Source organism: Leuciscus leuciscus, assembly GCF_965113295.1.
Source record: "Leuciscus leuciscus genome assembly, chromosome: 16".
NCBI classification, from domain to species: domain Eukaryota; kingdom Metazoa; phylum Chordata; class Actinopteri; order Cypriniformes; family Leuciscidae; genus Leuciscus; species Leuciscus leuciscus.
The window spans coordinates 454,827-471,372 of NC_138740.1; the positions used below are offsets into that span (position 1 = coordinate 454,827).

Consider the following 16,546-nt stretch of genomic DNA (forward strand, 5'->3'; position numbering starts at 1 on the left):
CAAAAACCTTCATTTCCACTGAAGAAAGACAGACATGAACATCTGGGATGACGTGCGGGAGAGTAAATCATCAGGAAGTGTTAGTTCTGGAGTGAACGACTCCTTTACCTAGATCACTGTGGTGTGCAGCGCATTAATAACCAGAGACGCATCAGATGACCTCGTCACGCAGAAGAGCTGTTCTGATTGGCTGTCACAGATTAAAGTCTCTTACACCCCACATCAGACAGGAGGAACAGTCTAACACAGTCCTGGCTCCGCACATCGGATGCTTCTATACGCTGATTTCACGCAGCCGTTATTTTGAAATCGAAAGCGAGGCTCCGGTGGGAAGAAAACCGGAAGTGTGGCCTTTAATCACAGGAGAGTCGTGAATGCGATGGCGTATTGTTGTGTTTAATGATGTTGTGTCAATTCTAAAACTGTACATACATTTCTTTTATACTTTAGACTATATACAGTGAAATTCATTTATAAATAAATTTTTTTTTTTTATATAATTCAAAAAGTAAAAAAAGAAGCAGGAATGAACTATATACATATCCTATATTGGATATTAACATCCAATAGTGTAAATCGCGGCACCAGCTTCAGGTTGGTAGTCCAAAGGCATTGTTGTTTATCTTTACTTCCGGGGTTTTTCCCACCGGAGCCTCACTTTCGATTTCAAAATGGCGGCTGCGTGAAATCAGCGTATTGACATGTTGAATTAGGCTACCCTGCGGTTATGAATTGTAATTTTATTTCTGTAACATATAGAGGACGAGACCTGTGTAAAAGCAATAAATAAACTTTTTTTTACAAATAAATACATTATTACCTAAATCCATATTCCTGACTAAATAAATATATAAATAATTTAATTTGCGAGGAGATAAAGTAAATAAATAAAACACATTTTTGGGGAAAACGCTACACTGAAGGTTGAGCTCCTGATGTGATCATGTGAAGGAGATCTGGAGAGAAGGAGACAGTGAAGATGTCCTGTTGTTGATCTGGGTCTCCAGAAGAGATGGACCACCAGATTAAACCTGCTAAGCTTCATCTCCATTAATGTAAAGTCACGGATGCTAAACCCAAGCTGAGGCTCTTCTGTGCTGATGTAGAGTTAGTCTATGACTCTGGTAATCCGCTAACCAGAGAGCCACTAACACTGCTGTTAAAACTCATGGTCTGATTATAAGTGACCTCCTAATGTCCTGAAGATGACAAAAAAAGTAAAAAAAAAAAAAAAGTTATTTATTTCTATTTATTTTTAATCATTTATTGTGTTTAATTTCTATTGCCTTAAAAGCTTTATGCATACATTTTAGTAGACGATCTCTTACTGTATCTCGTTTGAACATGTGCTTTATAGCCGTGCTCTACCTCGAGCTCCTTCTCCTGTCTTATGTGTGAGAGACAGGTGTCCCGTCATGTTCCATCAATAAAAAACAAATAAAGAGCCGATCGGAACACCATACACACACACACACTCTGAAGCACGTGTGACGCTCGCGCTGTTTGCCTATATGAGGACACGGATGCATGAACTTCATCTTTTTTGAAATATTGTATAAGTTTCATGATTGTATAAGTGTCATGATTTCAGTGAATTAGACTTTAGGATGAGTAAAATGTTACAGTGTAAAACAGGTCTGGCCGAGAGCATCATTACTCTGATTCTGAAGGTTATGAGAACACACACGCACCCGTAACACACACTCCGCAACACATCCCTAGGGGACACACTGCATACATCTCCAGGTTATAGGAGTTGTTGAACAGCCGGTTTCACTCTAACTCTGATGGGAAAATGATCTCGAAAGCGTGTTTGACGTGTACAGTGTGAAACACAGGCTGATGAACTCACAGAGGAACACGCGCGCACACACACACACTGATGAACTCACAGAGGAACACGCGCACACACACACTGATGAACTCACAGAGGAACACGCGCGCACACACACACACACACTGATGAACTCACAGAGGAACACGCGCACACACACACACACTGATGAACTCACCGAGGAACACGCGCGCGCGCACACACACACACACACACTGATGAACTCACCGAGGAACACACGCGCGCGCGCGCGCGCACACACACACACACACACACACACACAGATGAACTCACTGAGGAACACACACACACGCTGATGAACTCACCGAGGAACACGCGCGCACACACACACACACTGATGAACTCACAGAGGAACACGCGCACACACACACACACTGATGAACTCACAGAGGAACACGCGCACACACACACACACTGATGAACTCACCGAGGAACACGCGCACACACACACACACTGATGAACTCACAGAGGAACACGCGCACACACACACACACTGATGAACTCACAGAGGAACACGCGCACACACACACACTGATGAACTCACAGAGGAACACGCGCACACACACACACACTGATGAACTCACAGAGGAACACGCGCACACACACACACACTGATGAACTCACCGAGGAACACGCGCGCGCGCACACACACACACACTGATGAACTCACCGAGGAACGCGCGCGCGCGCACACACACACACACTGATGAACTCACTGAGGAACACACACACACGCTGATGAACTCACCGAGGAACTGCAGAACGCTACTGAAACCACTATAGATCCAGTCGAATATGAAGGACATGTCCGGGCCGGGAATATCTGGAAGAGAGGAGGACAAACATCATTAATCTCTACAGCTGAAGATGAAGAGCTACACACTCACTGAACACACACATCTGCACACACTCGCTGACTAACACACATCTGCACACACTCACTGAACACACACATCTGCACACACTCACTGAACACACACATCTGCACACACTCGCTGACTAACACACATCTGCACACACTCACTGAACACACACATCTGCACACACTCACTGAACACACACATCTGCACACACTCACTGAACACACACATCTGCACACACTCACTGAACACACACATCTGCACACACTCGCTGACTAACACACATCTGCACACACTCACTGAACACACACATCTGCACACACTCACTGACTAACACACATCTGCACACACTCACTGAACACACACATCTGCACACACTCACTGAACACACACATCTGCACACACTCGCTGACTAACACACATCTGCACACACTCGCTGACTAACACACATCTGCACACACTCGCTGACTAACACACATCTGCACACACTCGCTGACTAACACACATCTGCACACACTCACTGACTAACACACATCTGCACACACTCCTGAACAACACACACTCGCTGACTAACACACATCTGCACACACTCGCTGACTAACACACATCTGCACACACTCCTGAACAACACACACTCGCTGACTAACACACATCTGCACACACTCGCTGACTAACACACATCTGCACACACTCGCTGACTAACACACATCTGCACACACTCGCTGACTAACACACATCTGCACACACTCCTGAACAACACACATCTGCACACACTCCTGAACACACACTCGCTGACTAACACACATCTGCACACACTCACTGAACACACACATCTGCACACACTCGCTGACTAACACACATCTGCACACACTCGCTGACTAACACACATCTGCACACACTCGCTGACTAACACACATCTGCACACACTCGCTGAACAACACACATCTGCACACACTCGCTGACTAACACACATCTGCACACACTCGCTGACTAACACACATCTGCACACACTCGCTGACTAACACACATCTGCACACACTCGCTGACTAACACACATCTGCACACACTCCTGAACAACACACATCTGCACACACTCCTGAACACACACTCGCTGACTAACACACATCTGCACACACTCGCTGACTAACACACATCTGCACACACTCGCTGACTAACACACATCTGCACACACTCGCTGACTAACACACATCTGCACACACTCGCTGACTAACACACATCTGCACACACTCGCTGAACAACACACATCTGCACACACTCGCTGAACAACACACATCTGCACACACTCGCTGACTAACACACATCTGCACACACTCGCTGAACAACACACATCTGCACACACTCGCTGAACAACACACACTCGCTGACTAACACACATCTGCACACACTCGCTGACTAACACACATCTGCACACACTCGCTGAACAACACACATCTGCACACACTCGCTGAACAACACACATCTGCACACACTCGCTGACTAACACACATCTGCACACACTCGCTGACTAACACACATCTGCACACACTCGCTGACTAACACACATCTGCACACACTCGCTGACTAACACACATCTGCACACACTCGCTGACTAACACACATCTGCACACACTCGCTGACTAACACTAGGGGTGTAACGATACACAAAACTGACGGTTCGGTACGTCCCACGGTTTTGACGTCTCGGTTCGGTTCGGTTCATTTAGGTGGAGTGGGGGGTTTAGAAAGCTAAAATTGTTTTTGTTTTTAAACAGATAATTTAATTAACAAATTGTGTCCTTGTCTTTAAATTAATTCAATTACAAGTAAACGTTTCGCAAGGATAAAACTAATTATCTGCTAATGCTGTAAACTATATAGGAGCCCTTACTTGCACATTACTATAACATTAAAGCTTAACAACAGAGCCAAGACTTTTAGCCTAAATTCAGTTGCTATTTATTTTTAGATATAATAATAATCAACACTCAAGTAACAAATTGTATGAAAACATGTAAACTGCACATAAGGCAGTTTTTACATTAACATATGTTTTTACTCTAATTTATTATTGAAATATAATAATTTACACAGTTGCTGTCATTTTCATGACAGATATTTTAAACATACATAAAATAATCAAGATGTCATTAACAGGTTAAGTAAAATATAATATATAGGCTAATATAGTGCATTTATTTAGTGAAAGAGTTCATTTCCTTAGCAAACCAACAAGCTGTGGACACTGAATGACTTGCCTGAGGTAAATAAAGCTATGTGAAAAAAGAAGCGTTTTATTGACATATTTCCGCTGTTGAAACACTGACTGAGCGATTACACGAGTTATGATGCCTTTCAGTAAGTATACTGTATCTTTCAACATACCTTCAGGTGTCCATTCATGTTTATTCTGTAACTGAGGAAGAGAATCGCGTTTACTCGCGCTCCGCGCTGCCGCTTGAAATGAGGAGCCTAGTAGCCTACGGTGATCTGTCACGCCACATCAAAGAGCGCCAAAACGACATTTAATGTTTGAATTTCGTCATCAAATAGACAGAATTTGAAAGATTACACCTTGCTTATTATCGAATGTAACAAAACACTGAGCTTATTGCGATTAAATGTGGTTAATGGTGGTTAGGCAACGCTGTATTCGTTGTGTACACATAAGACATGAGGTCCAATGAGCCGGGACAGCAGGGGGCGGGGCAGCAGGGGGCGGGGCGGGCGTGTTCGGTACGCCATGAGAGTATCGCGATTCGTATCGTGGGTGGTGTATCGCGGTTTTTCGGTTCGGTTCGAATATCGTTACACCCCTGACTAACACACATCTGCACACACTCGCTGACTAACACACATCTGCACACACTCGCTGAACAACACACATCTGCACACACTCGCTGAACAACACACATCTGCACACACTCGCTGAACAACACACATCTGCACACACTCGCTGAACAACACACATCTGCACACACTCGCTGAACAACACACATCTGCACACACTCGCTGACTAACACACATCTAGGGCTGGGCATCGTTCAGAATTTTTCGATCCGGTGCCAATTTCGATACCTCAGTTTCAATACCGATTCCTAACGATACTTTTTTCGATACCATATGTTTTAAAATTAATTTCAACATCAACAAAAATACATTAAACACAAAGCTTTTATTTTCCACCTTAATTGTGAATCAAAACAGTTATCAAAATAAAATAAAAAATCTGGTAAAACTACTCACTTAGCATGTCCACAAAACGTATATTTTTCTCTCCGTTTTGGCCTTCCGTCCACACGGAGACGGCGTTTTTATTAATGAAAATGAAGCTTTTTTGAAAACGCACTCCATAGTGGATACATTTGAAAACGCGGCAATACATGAGAGCAGTTGCGTTTTAGACCAAACATACGGTGACTGCGTGCGACCTGGACCGCATCAGTGAATGGTGAGATATTTTACTAAATAAAATTATCCTGTCAGACGAATTGCGCGATTATTTTTCCATCTGAATCATATCAGTGATCTTTGGTGGGGATTAACACATGCGCAGTAAGGTGAATTAAGCGTTTTCAGGCGTTTCTCAAAAGTTTCTCATCCACACTGAAACGTCCGAAAACGCCTGAAAACGCTAGTGTGGACGGAGAGCGTTTATAAACGAAAACGCCGTTTTCAAATGTATCCGGATTAATGTAGACATAGCCTAACATTAATAAAATGACTGCCTGTCAGTCAGTCATCAGGGCAGGGGAGAGAAAACACCATTGTGGCTGCTTGTTTAGTAAGAGGAAGTGTAACGTCAACAGCACCGCGACCGCTTTCTGCTCGCCATTAAATTAATATCATATCGCAGCAAACGCTGTCTGCGTGAAGTTTTAAAAAACTGTTACCACACTTGAGACCAACCGTGACTCTCTGTGACTTCAGCAAAACTGCAAACAGTTTAATCCGTCCGCACCTCTCCGTGTGTGTGTGGGTCGGAGCTCCGCTCTTTGTCAATATGCAGAGAGGACAGATAAGCTTGCGCTTACGCGCTCAGATGGAACCGAAATTTAGCACCGAAAGATAAAGAATTTTTCGATACCATAAAAGTATCGAAGTTCGGTACCCAGCCCTACACACATCTGCACACACTCGCTGACTAACACACATCTGCACACACTCGCTGACTAACACACATCTGCACACACTCGCTGAACAACACACATCTGCACACACTCGCTGAACAACACACATCTGCACACACTCGCTGACTAACACACATCTGCACACACTCGCTGACTAACACACATCTGCACACACTCGCTGAACAACACACATCTGCACACACTCGCTGAACAACACACATCTGCACACACTCGCTGAACACACATCTGCACACACTCGCTGACTAACACACATCTGCACACACTCGCTGAACAACACACATCTGCACACACTCGCTGAACAACACACATCTGCACACACTCGCTGACTAACACACATCTGCACACACTCGCTGAACACACATCTGCACACACTCGCTGACTAACACACATCTGCACACACTCGCTGAACAACACACATCTGCACACACTCGCTGAACAACACACATCTGCACACACTCGCTGAACACACATCTGCACACACTCGCTGACTAACACACATCTGCACACACTCGCTGAACACACATCTGCACACACTCGCTGACTAACACACATCTGCACACACTCGCTGAACACACATCTGCACACACTCGCTGACTAACACACATCTGCACACACTCGCTGACTAACACACATCTGCACACACTCGCTGACTAACACACATCTGCACACACTCGCTGACTAACACACATCTGCACACACTCGCTGACTAACACACATCTGCACACACTCGCTGACTAACACACATCTGCACACACTCCTGAACACACATCTGCACACACTCGCTGACTAACACACATCTGCACACACTCGCTGAACACACATCTGCACACACTCGCTGACTAACACACATCTGCACACACTCCTGAACAACACACACTCGCTGACTAACACACATCTGCACACACTCGCTGACTAACACACATCTGCACACACTCCTGAACAACACACACTCGCTGACTAACACACATCTGCACACACTCGCTGACTAACACACATCTGCACACACTCGCTGACTAACACACATCTGCACACACTCCTGAACAACACACACTCGCTGACTAACACACATCTGCACACACTCGCTGACTAACACACATCTGCACACACTCGCTGACTAACACACATCTGCACACACTCGCTGACTAACACACATCTGCACACACTCCTGAACAACACACATCTGCACACACTCCTGAACAACACACACTCGCTGACTAACACACATCTGCACACACTCGCTGAATAACACACATCTGCACACACTCCTGAACAACACACATCTGCACACACTCCTGAACAACACACACTCGCTGACTAACACACATCTGCACACACTCGCTGACTAACACACACCCACACACTAGGGCTGGTCCGAATACCATTTTTTGAGCTTCGAAGCTTCGGTAGTAATGAACATGGAATATTCGAAGCTTCGGAGAGAGGGTGCTGAACATATTCTTCTCTCTGATAAAGGCAGGAATCTCTATGTGTCGGTATATCCGTTTGCATTTTGATTATTTCGAGAACCGTTCATCCAATCGACTTCACTGGGAGTGCAGTGTCACATTTGGTGCAATATAGATGGACACGCGAGACGCGACACATTCAGAATTAATAAACTTTTAGTAAACTACAGAACAGCGCGAGCGGGAAGCGGCGCACCTCACGCGGGCAGGGCTTATGCTCTGAGAACCGACACTGCACTAGTGATATAAAACACACACACACACACACACACACACAGGTCTGTTAACTTAAGCAATACTTTTAATAAGGTAGTGTAATATTTTTCTGACTAACAAATTACTGACACAGTAAAGGGTAGATTTAAATAACGAAAAACGAAATTAAGTTAAATTAAAAACGAGATTAATTTAGATTGATAATAACGGGTAAAAAGGCTAATACATTTCTATTTTCCACAATGTCAAAGCAACGCAGCTTAACCCAAAACACAAGCTCAGGAATGCGCTTCTGTCAAACTCCGCTGTTCTGCACTTCTGTCCACACACACACTCCGCTGTTCTGCACTTCTGTCCACACACACACTCCGCTGTTCTGCACTTCTGTCCACACACACACTCCGCTGTTCTGCACTTCTGTCCACACACACTCCGCTGTTCTGCACTTCTGTCCACACACACTCCGCTGTTCTGCACTTCTGTCCACACACACACTCCGCTGTTCTGCACTTCTGTCCACACACACACTCCGCTGTTCTGCACTTCTGTCCACACACACACTCCGCTGTTCTGCACTTCTGTCCACACACACACTCCGCTGTTCTGCACTTCTGTCCACACACACACTCCGCTGTTCTGCACTTCTGTCCACACACACACTCCGCTGTTCTGCACTTGTCCACACACACACTCCGCTGTTCTGCACTTCTGTCCACACACACACTCCGCTGTTCTGCACTTCTGTCCACACACACTCCACTGTTCTGCACTTCTGTCCACACACACTCCGCTGTTCTGCACTTCTGTCCACACACACTCCGCTGTTCTGCACTTCTGTCCACACACACACTCCGCTGTTCTGCGCTCTAGCCAGAGAACACTCCCGTTGCTGGAACACCGGCGTCGGTTCTATTTCTAGCATGCACGTGATTTCCGCGTGTCTCACGCAGGCAGTGTGCAAACTCCAACCTGTTAACATGGGAGCCGAACTAAAAACGGACACGCCACGCAGCTGAGACGCTCACGCCACGCAGCCAGTGTGTCGCTGCCTTATTCAAGCAGGAATGAGAACCGTTTCGAGAGGGATCCCAGGTGTGCGCAAAAAAACAAAAACAATATTCGAATGTTAAATTTTCAAATCGAATACCAACCCACCGAACGAATATTCGAGTATTCGGGTCCAGCCCTAACATACGCACAGAAACATCACACTGAAACCAGTGGTCGACCGATATATCGGCCGATATTTGGCATTTTAAAAATATCGGTATCGGCCGATAAGTGTTTCTGATTGGCCGATGTGTTGGAAGCGGGACTTTTATTTTGCCGGGCGGCTCTGAGAACACCAGCGCCTGATCTCTCACACACACTCATGTTCTCCGTCTTCATTAGTTCACCATCTCTGTCAGTCATATCATATACTCCGTTAGACAGATCTGGTAAACAATCAGGCTAAAATACTTCATTTACCGGCAACATTCAGCAAATGCACACCTACATGATTTACACAAACCCCTGAATATCTAATAAACATTTCATTTCACAAAGCTTGCAGATGTAAGGGGTCCAGCTGTGATGTTGTGAGGTGTGTGTGACTGCGAGTGTGCGAGACAGAGAGAGTGTGCGAGACAGAGAGAGTGTGCGAGACAGAGAGAGTGTGCGAGACAGAGAGAGTGTGCGAGACAGAGAGAGTGTGCGAGACAGAGAGAGTGTGCGAGACAGAGAGAGACACAGAGAGAGAGACACAGTGTGCGAGACAGAGTGTGCGAGACAGAGTGTGCGAGACAGAGTGTGCGAGACAGAGTGTGCGAGACAGAGTGTGCGAGACAGAGTGTGCGAGACAGAGTGTGCGAGACAGAGTGTGCGAGACAGAGTGTGCGAGACAGAGTGTGCGAGACAGAGTGTGCGAGACAGAGTGTGCGAGACAGAGTGTGCGAGACAGAGTGTGCGAGACAGAGTGTGCGAGACAGAGTGTGCGAGACAGAGTGTGCGAGACAGAGTGTGCGAGACAGAGTGTGCGAGACAGAGTGTGCGAGACAGAGTGTGCGAGACAGAGTGTGCGAGACAGAGTGTGCGAGACAGAGTGTGCGAGACAGAGTGTGCGAGACAGAGTGTGCGAGACAGAGTGTGCGAGACAGAGTGTGCGAGACAGAGTGTGCGAGACAGAGTGTGCGAGACAGAGTGTGCGAGACAGAGTGTGCGAGACAGAGTGTGCGAGACAGAGTGTGCGAGACAGAGTGTGCGAGACAGAGTGTGCGAGACAGAGTGTGCGAGACAGAGTGTGCGAGACAGAGTGTGCGAGACAGAGTGTGCGAGACAGAGTGTGCGAGACAGAGTGTGCGAGACAGAGTGTGCGAGACAGAGTGTGCGAGACAGAGTGTGCGAGACAGAGTGTGCGAGACAGAGTGTGCGAGACAGAGTGTGCGAGACAGAGTGTGCGAGACAGAGTGTGCGAGACAGAGTGTGCGAGACAGAGTGTGCGAGACAGAGTGTGCGAGACAGAGTGTGCGAGACAGAGTGTGCGAGACAGAGTGTGCGAGACAGAGTGTGCGAGACAGAGTGTGCGAGACAGAGTGTGCGAGACAGAGTGTGCGAGACAGAGTGTGCGAGACAGAGTGTGCGAGACAGAGTGTGCGAGACAGAGTGTGCGAGACAGAGTGTGCGAGACAGAGTGTGCGAGACAGAGTGTGCGAGACAGAGTGTGCGAGACAGAGTGTGCGAGACAGAGTGTGCGAGACAGAGTGTGCGAGACAGAGTGTGCGAGACAGAGTGTGCGAGACAGAGTGTGCGAGACAGAGTGTGCGAGACAGAGTGTGCGAGACAGAGTGTGCGAGACAGAGTGTGCGAGACAGAGTGTGCGAGACAGAGTGTGCGAGACAGAGTGTGCGAGACAGAGTGTGCGAGACAGAGTGTGCGAGACAGAGTGTGCGAGACAGAGTGTGCGAGACAGAGTGTGCGAGACAGAGTGTGCGAGACAGAGTGTGCGAGACAGAGTGTGCGAGACAGAGTGTGCGAGACAGAGTGTGCGAGACAGAGTGTGCGAGACAGAGTGTGCGAGACAGAGTGTGCGAGACAGAGTGTGCGAGACAGAGTGTGCGAGACAGAGTGTGCGAGACAGAGTGTGCGAGACAGAGTGTGCGAGACAGAGTGTGCGAGACAGAGTGTGCGAGACAGAGTGTGCGAGACAGAGTGTGCGAGACAGAGTGTGCGAGACAGAGTGTGCGAGACAGAGTGTGCGAGACAGAGTGTGCGAGACAGAGTGTGCGAGACAGAGTGTGCGAGACAGAGTGTGCGAGACAGAGTGTGCGAGACAGAGTGTGCGAGACAGAGTGTGCGAGACAGAGTGTGCGAGACAGAGTGTGCGAGACAGAGTGTGCGAGACAGAGTGTGCGAGACAGAGTGTGCGAGACAGAGTGTGCGAGACAGAGTGTGCGAGACAGAGTGTGCGAGACAGAGTGTGCGAGACAGAGTGTGCGAGACAGAGTGTGCGAGACAGAGTGTGCGAGACAGAGTGTGCGAGACAGAGTGTGCGAGACAGAGTGTGCGAGACAGAGTGTGCGAGACAGAGTGTGCGAGACAGAGTGTGCGAGACAGAGTGTGCGAGACAGAGTGTGCGAGACAGAGTGTGCGAGACAGAGTGTGCGAGACAGAGTGTGCGAGACAGAGTGTGCGAGACAGAGTGTGCGAGACAGAGTGTGCGAGACAGAGTGTGCGAGACAGAGTGTGCGAGACAGAGTGTGCGAGACAGAGTGTGCGAGACAGAGTGTGCGAGACAGAGTGTGCGAGACAGAGTGTGCGAGACAGAGTGTGCGAGACAGAGTGTGCGAGACAGAGTGTGCGAGACAGAGTGTGCGAGACAGAGTGTGCGAGACAGAGTGTGCGAGACAGAGTGTGCGAGACAGAGTGTGCGAGACAGAGTGTGCGAGACAGAGTGTGCGAGACAGAGTGTGCGAGACAGAGTGTGCGAGACAGAGTGTGCGAGACAGAGTGTGCGAGACAGAGTGTGAGTGTGCGAGACAGAGTGTGAGTGTGCGAGACAGAGTGTGAGTGTGCGAGACAGAGTGTGAGTGTGCGAGACAGACAGTGTGCGAGACAGACAGTGTGCGAGACAGAGTGAGTGTGCGAGACAGAGAGAGTGTGCGAGACAGAGAGAGTGTGCGAGACAGAGAGAGTGTGCGAGACAGAGAGAGTGTGCGAGACAGAGAGAGTGTGCGAGACAGAGAGAGTGTGTGAGACAGAGAGAGTGTGTGAGACAGAGAGTGAGACAGAGAGAGAGACACAGAGAGTGTGTGAGACAGAGTGTGTGCGAGACAGAGTGTGCGAGACTGAGAGAGTGCGCGACAGTGTGTGAGACAGAGAGAGTGTGAGAGTCTGAGAGAGTGTGAGAGTCTGAGTGTGCGAGACAGAGTGTGTGCGAGACTGAGAGAGTGTGCGAGACTGAGAGTGTGTGCGAGACTGAGAGAGTGTGCGAGACTGAGAGAGTGTGCGAGACTGAGAGAGTGAGACAGAGAGAGAGTGTGAGACAGTGTGTGAGACAGAGAGAGTGTGTGTGTGAGACTGAGAGAGTGTGTGAGACTGAGAGTGTGCGAGACTGAGAGTGTGCGAGACTGAGAGTGTGCGAGACTGAGAGTGTGCGAGACTGAGAGTGTGCGAGACTGAGAGTGTGCGAGACTGAGAGTGTGCGAGACTGAGAGTGTGCGAGACTGAGAGTGTGCGAGACTGAGAGTGTGTGCGAGACTGAGAGAGTGTGCGAGACTGAGAGAGTGTGCGAGACTGAGAGAGTGAGACAGAGAGAGAGTGTGAGACAGTGTGTGAGACAGAGAGAGTGTGTGTGTGAGACTGAGAGAGTGTGTGAGACAGAGTGTGCGAGACTGAGAGTGTGTGCGAGACTGAGAGAGTGTGCGAGACTGAGAGAGTGTGCGAGACTGAGAGAGTGTGCGAGACTGAGAGAGTGAGACAGAGAGAGAGTGTGAGACAGTGTGTGAGACAGAGAGAGTGTGTGTGTGAGACAGAGAGAGTGTGTGTGTGAGACAGAGAGAGTGTGTGTGTGAGACAGAGAGAGTGTGTGTGTGAGACAGAGAGAGTGTGTGTGTGAGACAGAGAGAGTGTGTGTGTGAGACTGAGAGAGTGTGTGTGTGAGACAGAGAGAGTGTGTGTGTGAGACAGAGAGTGTGTGAGACAGAGAGTGTGTGAGACAGAGAGTGTGTGAGACAGAGAGTGTGTGAGACAGAGAGTGTGTGAGACAGAGAGTGTGTGAGACAGAGAGTGTGTGAGACAGAGAGTGTGTGAGACAGAGAGTGTGTGTGATGTCCTGCAGTGATGATCAGCTGTGATGCGTGTTCTGCTGTACGCTGAGAATAATCTCATCATTATAATAGTGTAAGAGTGGACTTTACACTGGTCTTCAGGAGAGCTGATGCTCACACACACCAAGGAGAATTAATCAGTGTGTGTGTGTGTGTGTGTGTGTAAACTAGAGTAAAGAACAGCAGCGGTAAAGGTGAAGGACACGCCTGATACACACGTCAGCAATCTCGTCTCAGTGTGTGTGACGGTGACACGGTGACGGATACACACACACACTCTATCACACACATACTCTCTCTCTCTCTCTCACACACACACTCTTCTCTCTCTCTCACACACACACACACACACTCTCTCTCTCTCACTCTCTCTCTCTCTCTCTCTCTCTCTCTCTCACACACACACACACACTCTGGCTACATGATGCGTATGAAAGCTGGATTTCTCTCTATCCTGCAGAGATGAGTCCGCATCACCATCCTCCTCATCATGACACACACCGACTCAGAAAACACCAGTTTATTACACCAGTAACTGTTTTGGACTGATTAATAATCCCTGATGTTGCGTGAGCTGTGTGTACTGAAGTGTTAGTAGTGTTAGTAATCCCGCAGTCATTACAAGCGTGCGATTAGTGGAGAACTAACGAGTCGACTAGAAGCTCTCTAGTGGAGGACAGCTGATCATCACACACTCATCTACAGAGAAATGATGATAGCGTCCTGTTAGCGACAGCTAGTGACGCGGCTTCACATCTACACACAGCACACACACACTCTCTGGCTACATGATGCGTATGAAAGCTCTCTCCGGATCAGAACATCGGAGCGCTCCCCGTCACAGGGCTACAGCCGGATCAGAACATCGGAGTGCTCCCCGTCACAGGGCTACAGCCGGATCAGAACATCGGAGCGCTCTCTCCGTCACAGGGCTACAGCCGGATCAGAACATCGGAGCGCTCTCCGTCACAGGGCTACAGCCGGATCAGAACATCGGAGCGCTCCCCGTCACAGGGCTACAGCCGGATCAGAACATCGGAGCGCTCTCTCCGTCACAGGGCTACAGCCGGATCAGAACATCGGAGCGCTCTCTCCGTCACAGGGCTACAGCCGGATCAGAACATCGGAGCGCTCTCCGTCACAGGGCTACAGCCGGATCAGAACATCGGAGCGCTCCCCGTCACAGGGCTACAGCCGGATCAGAACATCGAAGCGCTCTCTCCGTCACAGGGCTACAGCCGGATCAGAACATCGGAGCGCTCTCCGTCACAGGGCTACAGCCGGATCAGAACATCGGAGCGCTCTCTCCGTCACAGGGCTACAGCCGGATCAGAACATCGGAGCGCTCCCCGTCACAGGGCTACAGCCGGATCAGAACATCGGAGCGCTCCCCGTCACAGGGCTACAGCCGGATCAGAACATCGGAGCGCTCCCCGTCACAGGGCTACAGCCGGATCAGAACATCGGAGCGCTCCCCGTCACAGGGCTACAGCCGGATCAGAACATCGGAGCGCTCTCCGTCACAGGGCTACAGCCGGATCAGAACATCGAAGCGCTCTCTCCGTCACAGGGCTACAGCCAGATCAGAACATCGGAGCGCTCCCCGTCACAGGGCTACAGCCGGATCAGAACATCGGAGCGCTCCCCGTCACAGGGCTAAAGCCGGATCAGAACATCGGAGCGCTCTCTACGTCACAGGGCTACAGCCGGATCAGAACATCTACAGCGCTCTCTTCGTCACAGGGCTACAGCCGGATCAGAACATCGGAGCGCTCCCCGTCACAGGGCTACAGCCGGATCAGAACATCGGAGCGCTCTCTCCGTCACAGGGCTACAGCCGGATCAGAACATCTACAGCGCTCTCTCCGTCACAGGGCTACAGCCGGATCAGAACATCGGAGCGCTCTCCGTCACAGGGCTACAGCCGGATCAGAACATCGGAGCGCTCTCCGTCACAGGGCTACAGCCGGATCAGAACATCGGAGCGCTCTCCGTCACAGGGCTACAGCCGGATCAGAACATCGGAGCGCTCTCCGTCACAGGGCTACAGCCGGATCAGAACATCGGAGCGCTCTCTCCGTCACAGGGCTACAGCCGGATCAGAACATCTACAGCGCTCTCTCCGTCACAGGGCTACAGCCGGATCAGAACATCTACAGTGCTCTCTTCGTCACAGGGCTACAGCCGGATCAGAACATCTACAGCGCTCTCTTCGTCACAGGGCTACAGCCGGATCAGAACATCGGAGCGCTCTCCGTCACAGGGCTACAGCCGGATCAGAACATCGGAGCGCTCTCCGTCACAGGGCTACAGCCGGATCAGAACATCGGAGCGCTCTCCGTCACAGGGCTACAGCCGGATCAGAACATCGGAGCGCTCTCTCCGTCACAGGGCTACAGCCGGATCAGAACATCTACAGCGCTCTCTCCGTCACAGGGCTACAGCCGGATCAGAACATCTACAGTGCTCTCTTCGTCACAGGGCTACAGCCGGATCAGAACATCTACAGCGCTCTCTTCGTCACAGGGCTACAGCCGGATCAGAACATCGGAGCGCTCTCCGTCACAGGGCTACAGCCGGATCAGAACATCGGAGCGCTCTCCGTCACAGGGCTACAGCCGGATCAGAACATCGGAGCGCTCCCCGTCACAGGGCTACAGCCGGATCAGAACATCGGAGCGCTCTCTCCGTCAC

General features: G+C 49.5%; 3 protein-coding genes across 3 annotated transcripts in view; all 3 read right to left on the reverse strand.

Moving 5' to 3' along the window:
* The window catches only part of LOC309476837 (uncharacterized protein), a gene marked incomplete at its 3' end in the record, with an annotated part of 180,910 nt that extends 166,107 nt beyond the window's left edge, over nt 1-14,803 (reverse strand). Inside the window, exon 1 of the mRNA XM_082139970.1 lies at nt 14,197-14,803. The remainder of the gene's footprint in view (nt 1-14,196) is intronic.
* sar1b (secretion associated, Ras related GTPase 1B) overlaps nt 1-16,546 on the reverse strand; it is a 32,141-nt gene that overhangs the window by 12,957 nt on the left and 2,638 nt on the right. Inside the window, exon 2 of the mRNA XM_082141477.1 lies at nt 2,605-2,679. Coding sequence (XP_081997603.1) covers nt 2,605-2,662 — 58 coding nt within the window. The 5' untranslated portion in view covers nt 2,663-2,679. The remainder of the gene's footprint in view (nt 1-2,604; nt 2,680-16,546) is intronic.
* The window catches only part of LOC309477573 (uncharacterized protein), a gene marked incomplete at its 3' end in the record, with an annotated part of 61,051 nt that continues 54,586 nt past the window's right edge, over nt 10,082-16,546 (reverse strand). Inside the window, exons 2-3 of the mRNA XM_082140847.1 lie at nt 12,645-14,175; nt 10,082-10,141 (exon numbers count right to left, since the gene is read on the reverse strand). Of these exons, the coding sequence (XP_081996973.1) occupies nt 10,082-10,141; nt 12,645-13,916 (1,332 nt within the window). The 5' untranslated portion in view covers nt 13,917-14,175. The remainder of the gene's footprint in view (nt 10,142-12,644; nt 14,176-16,546) is intronic.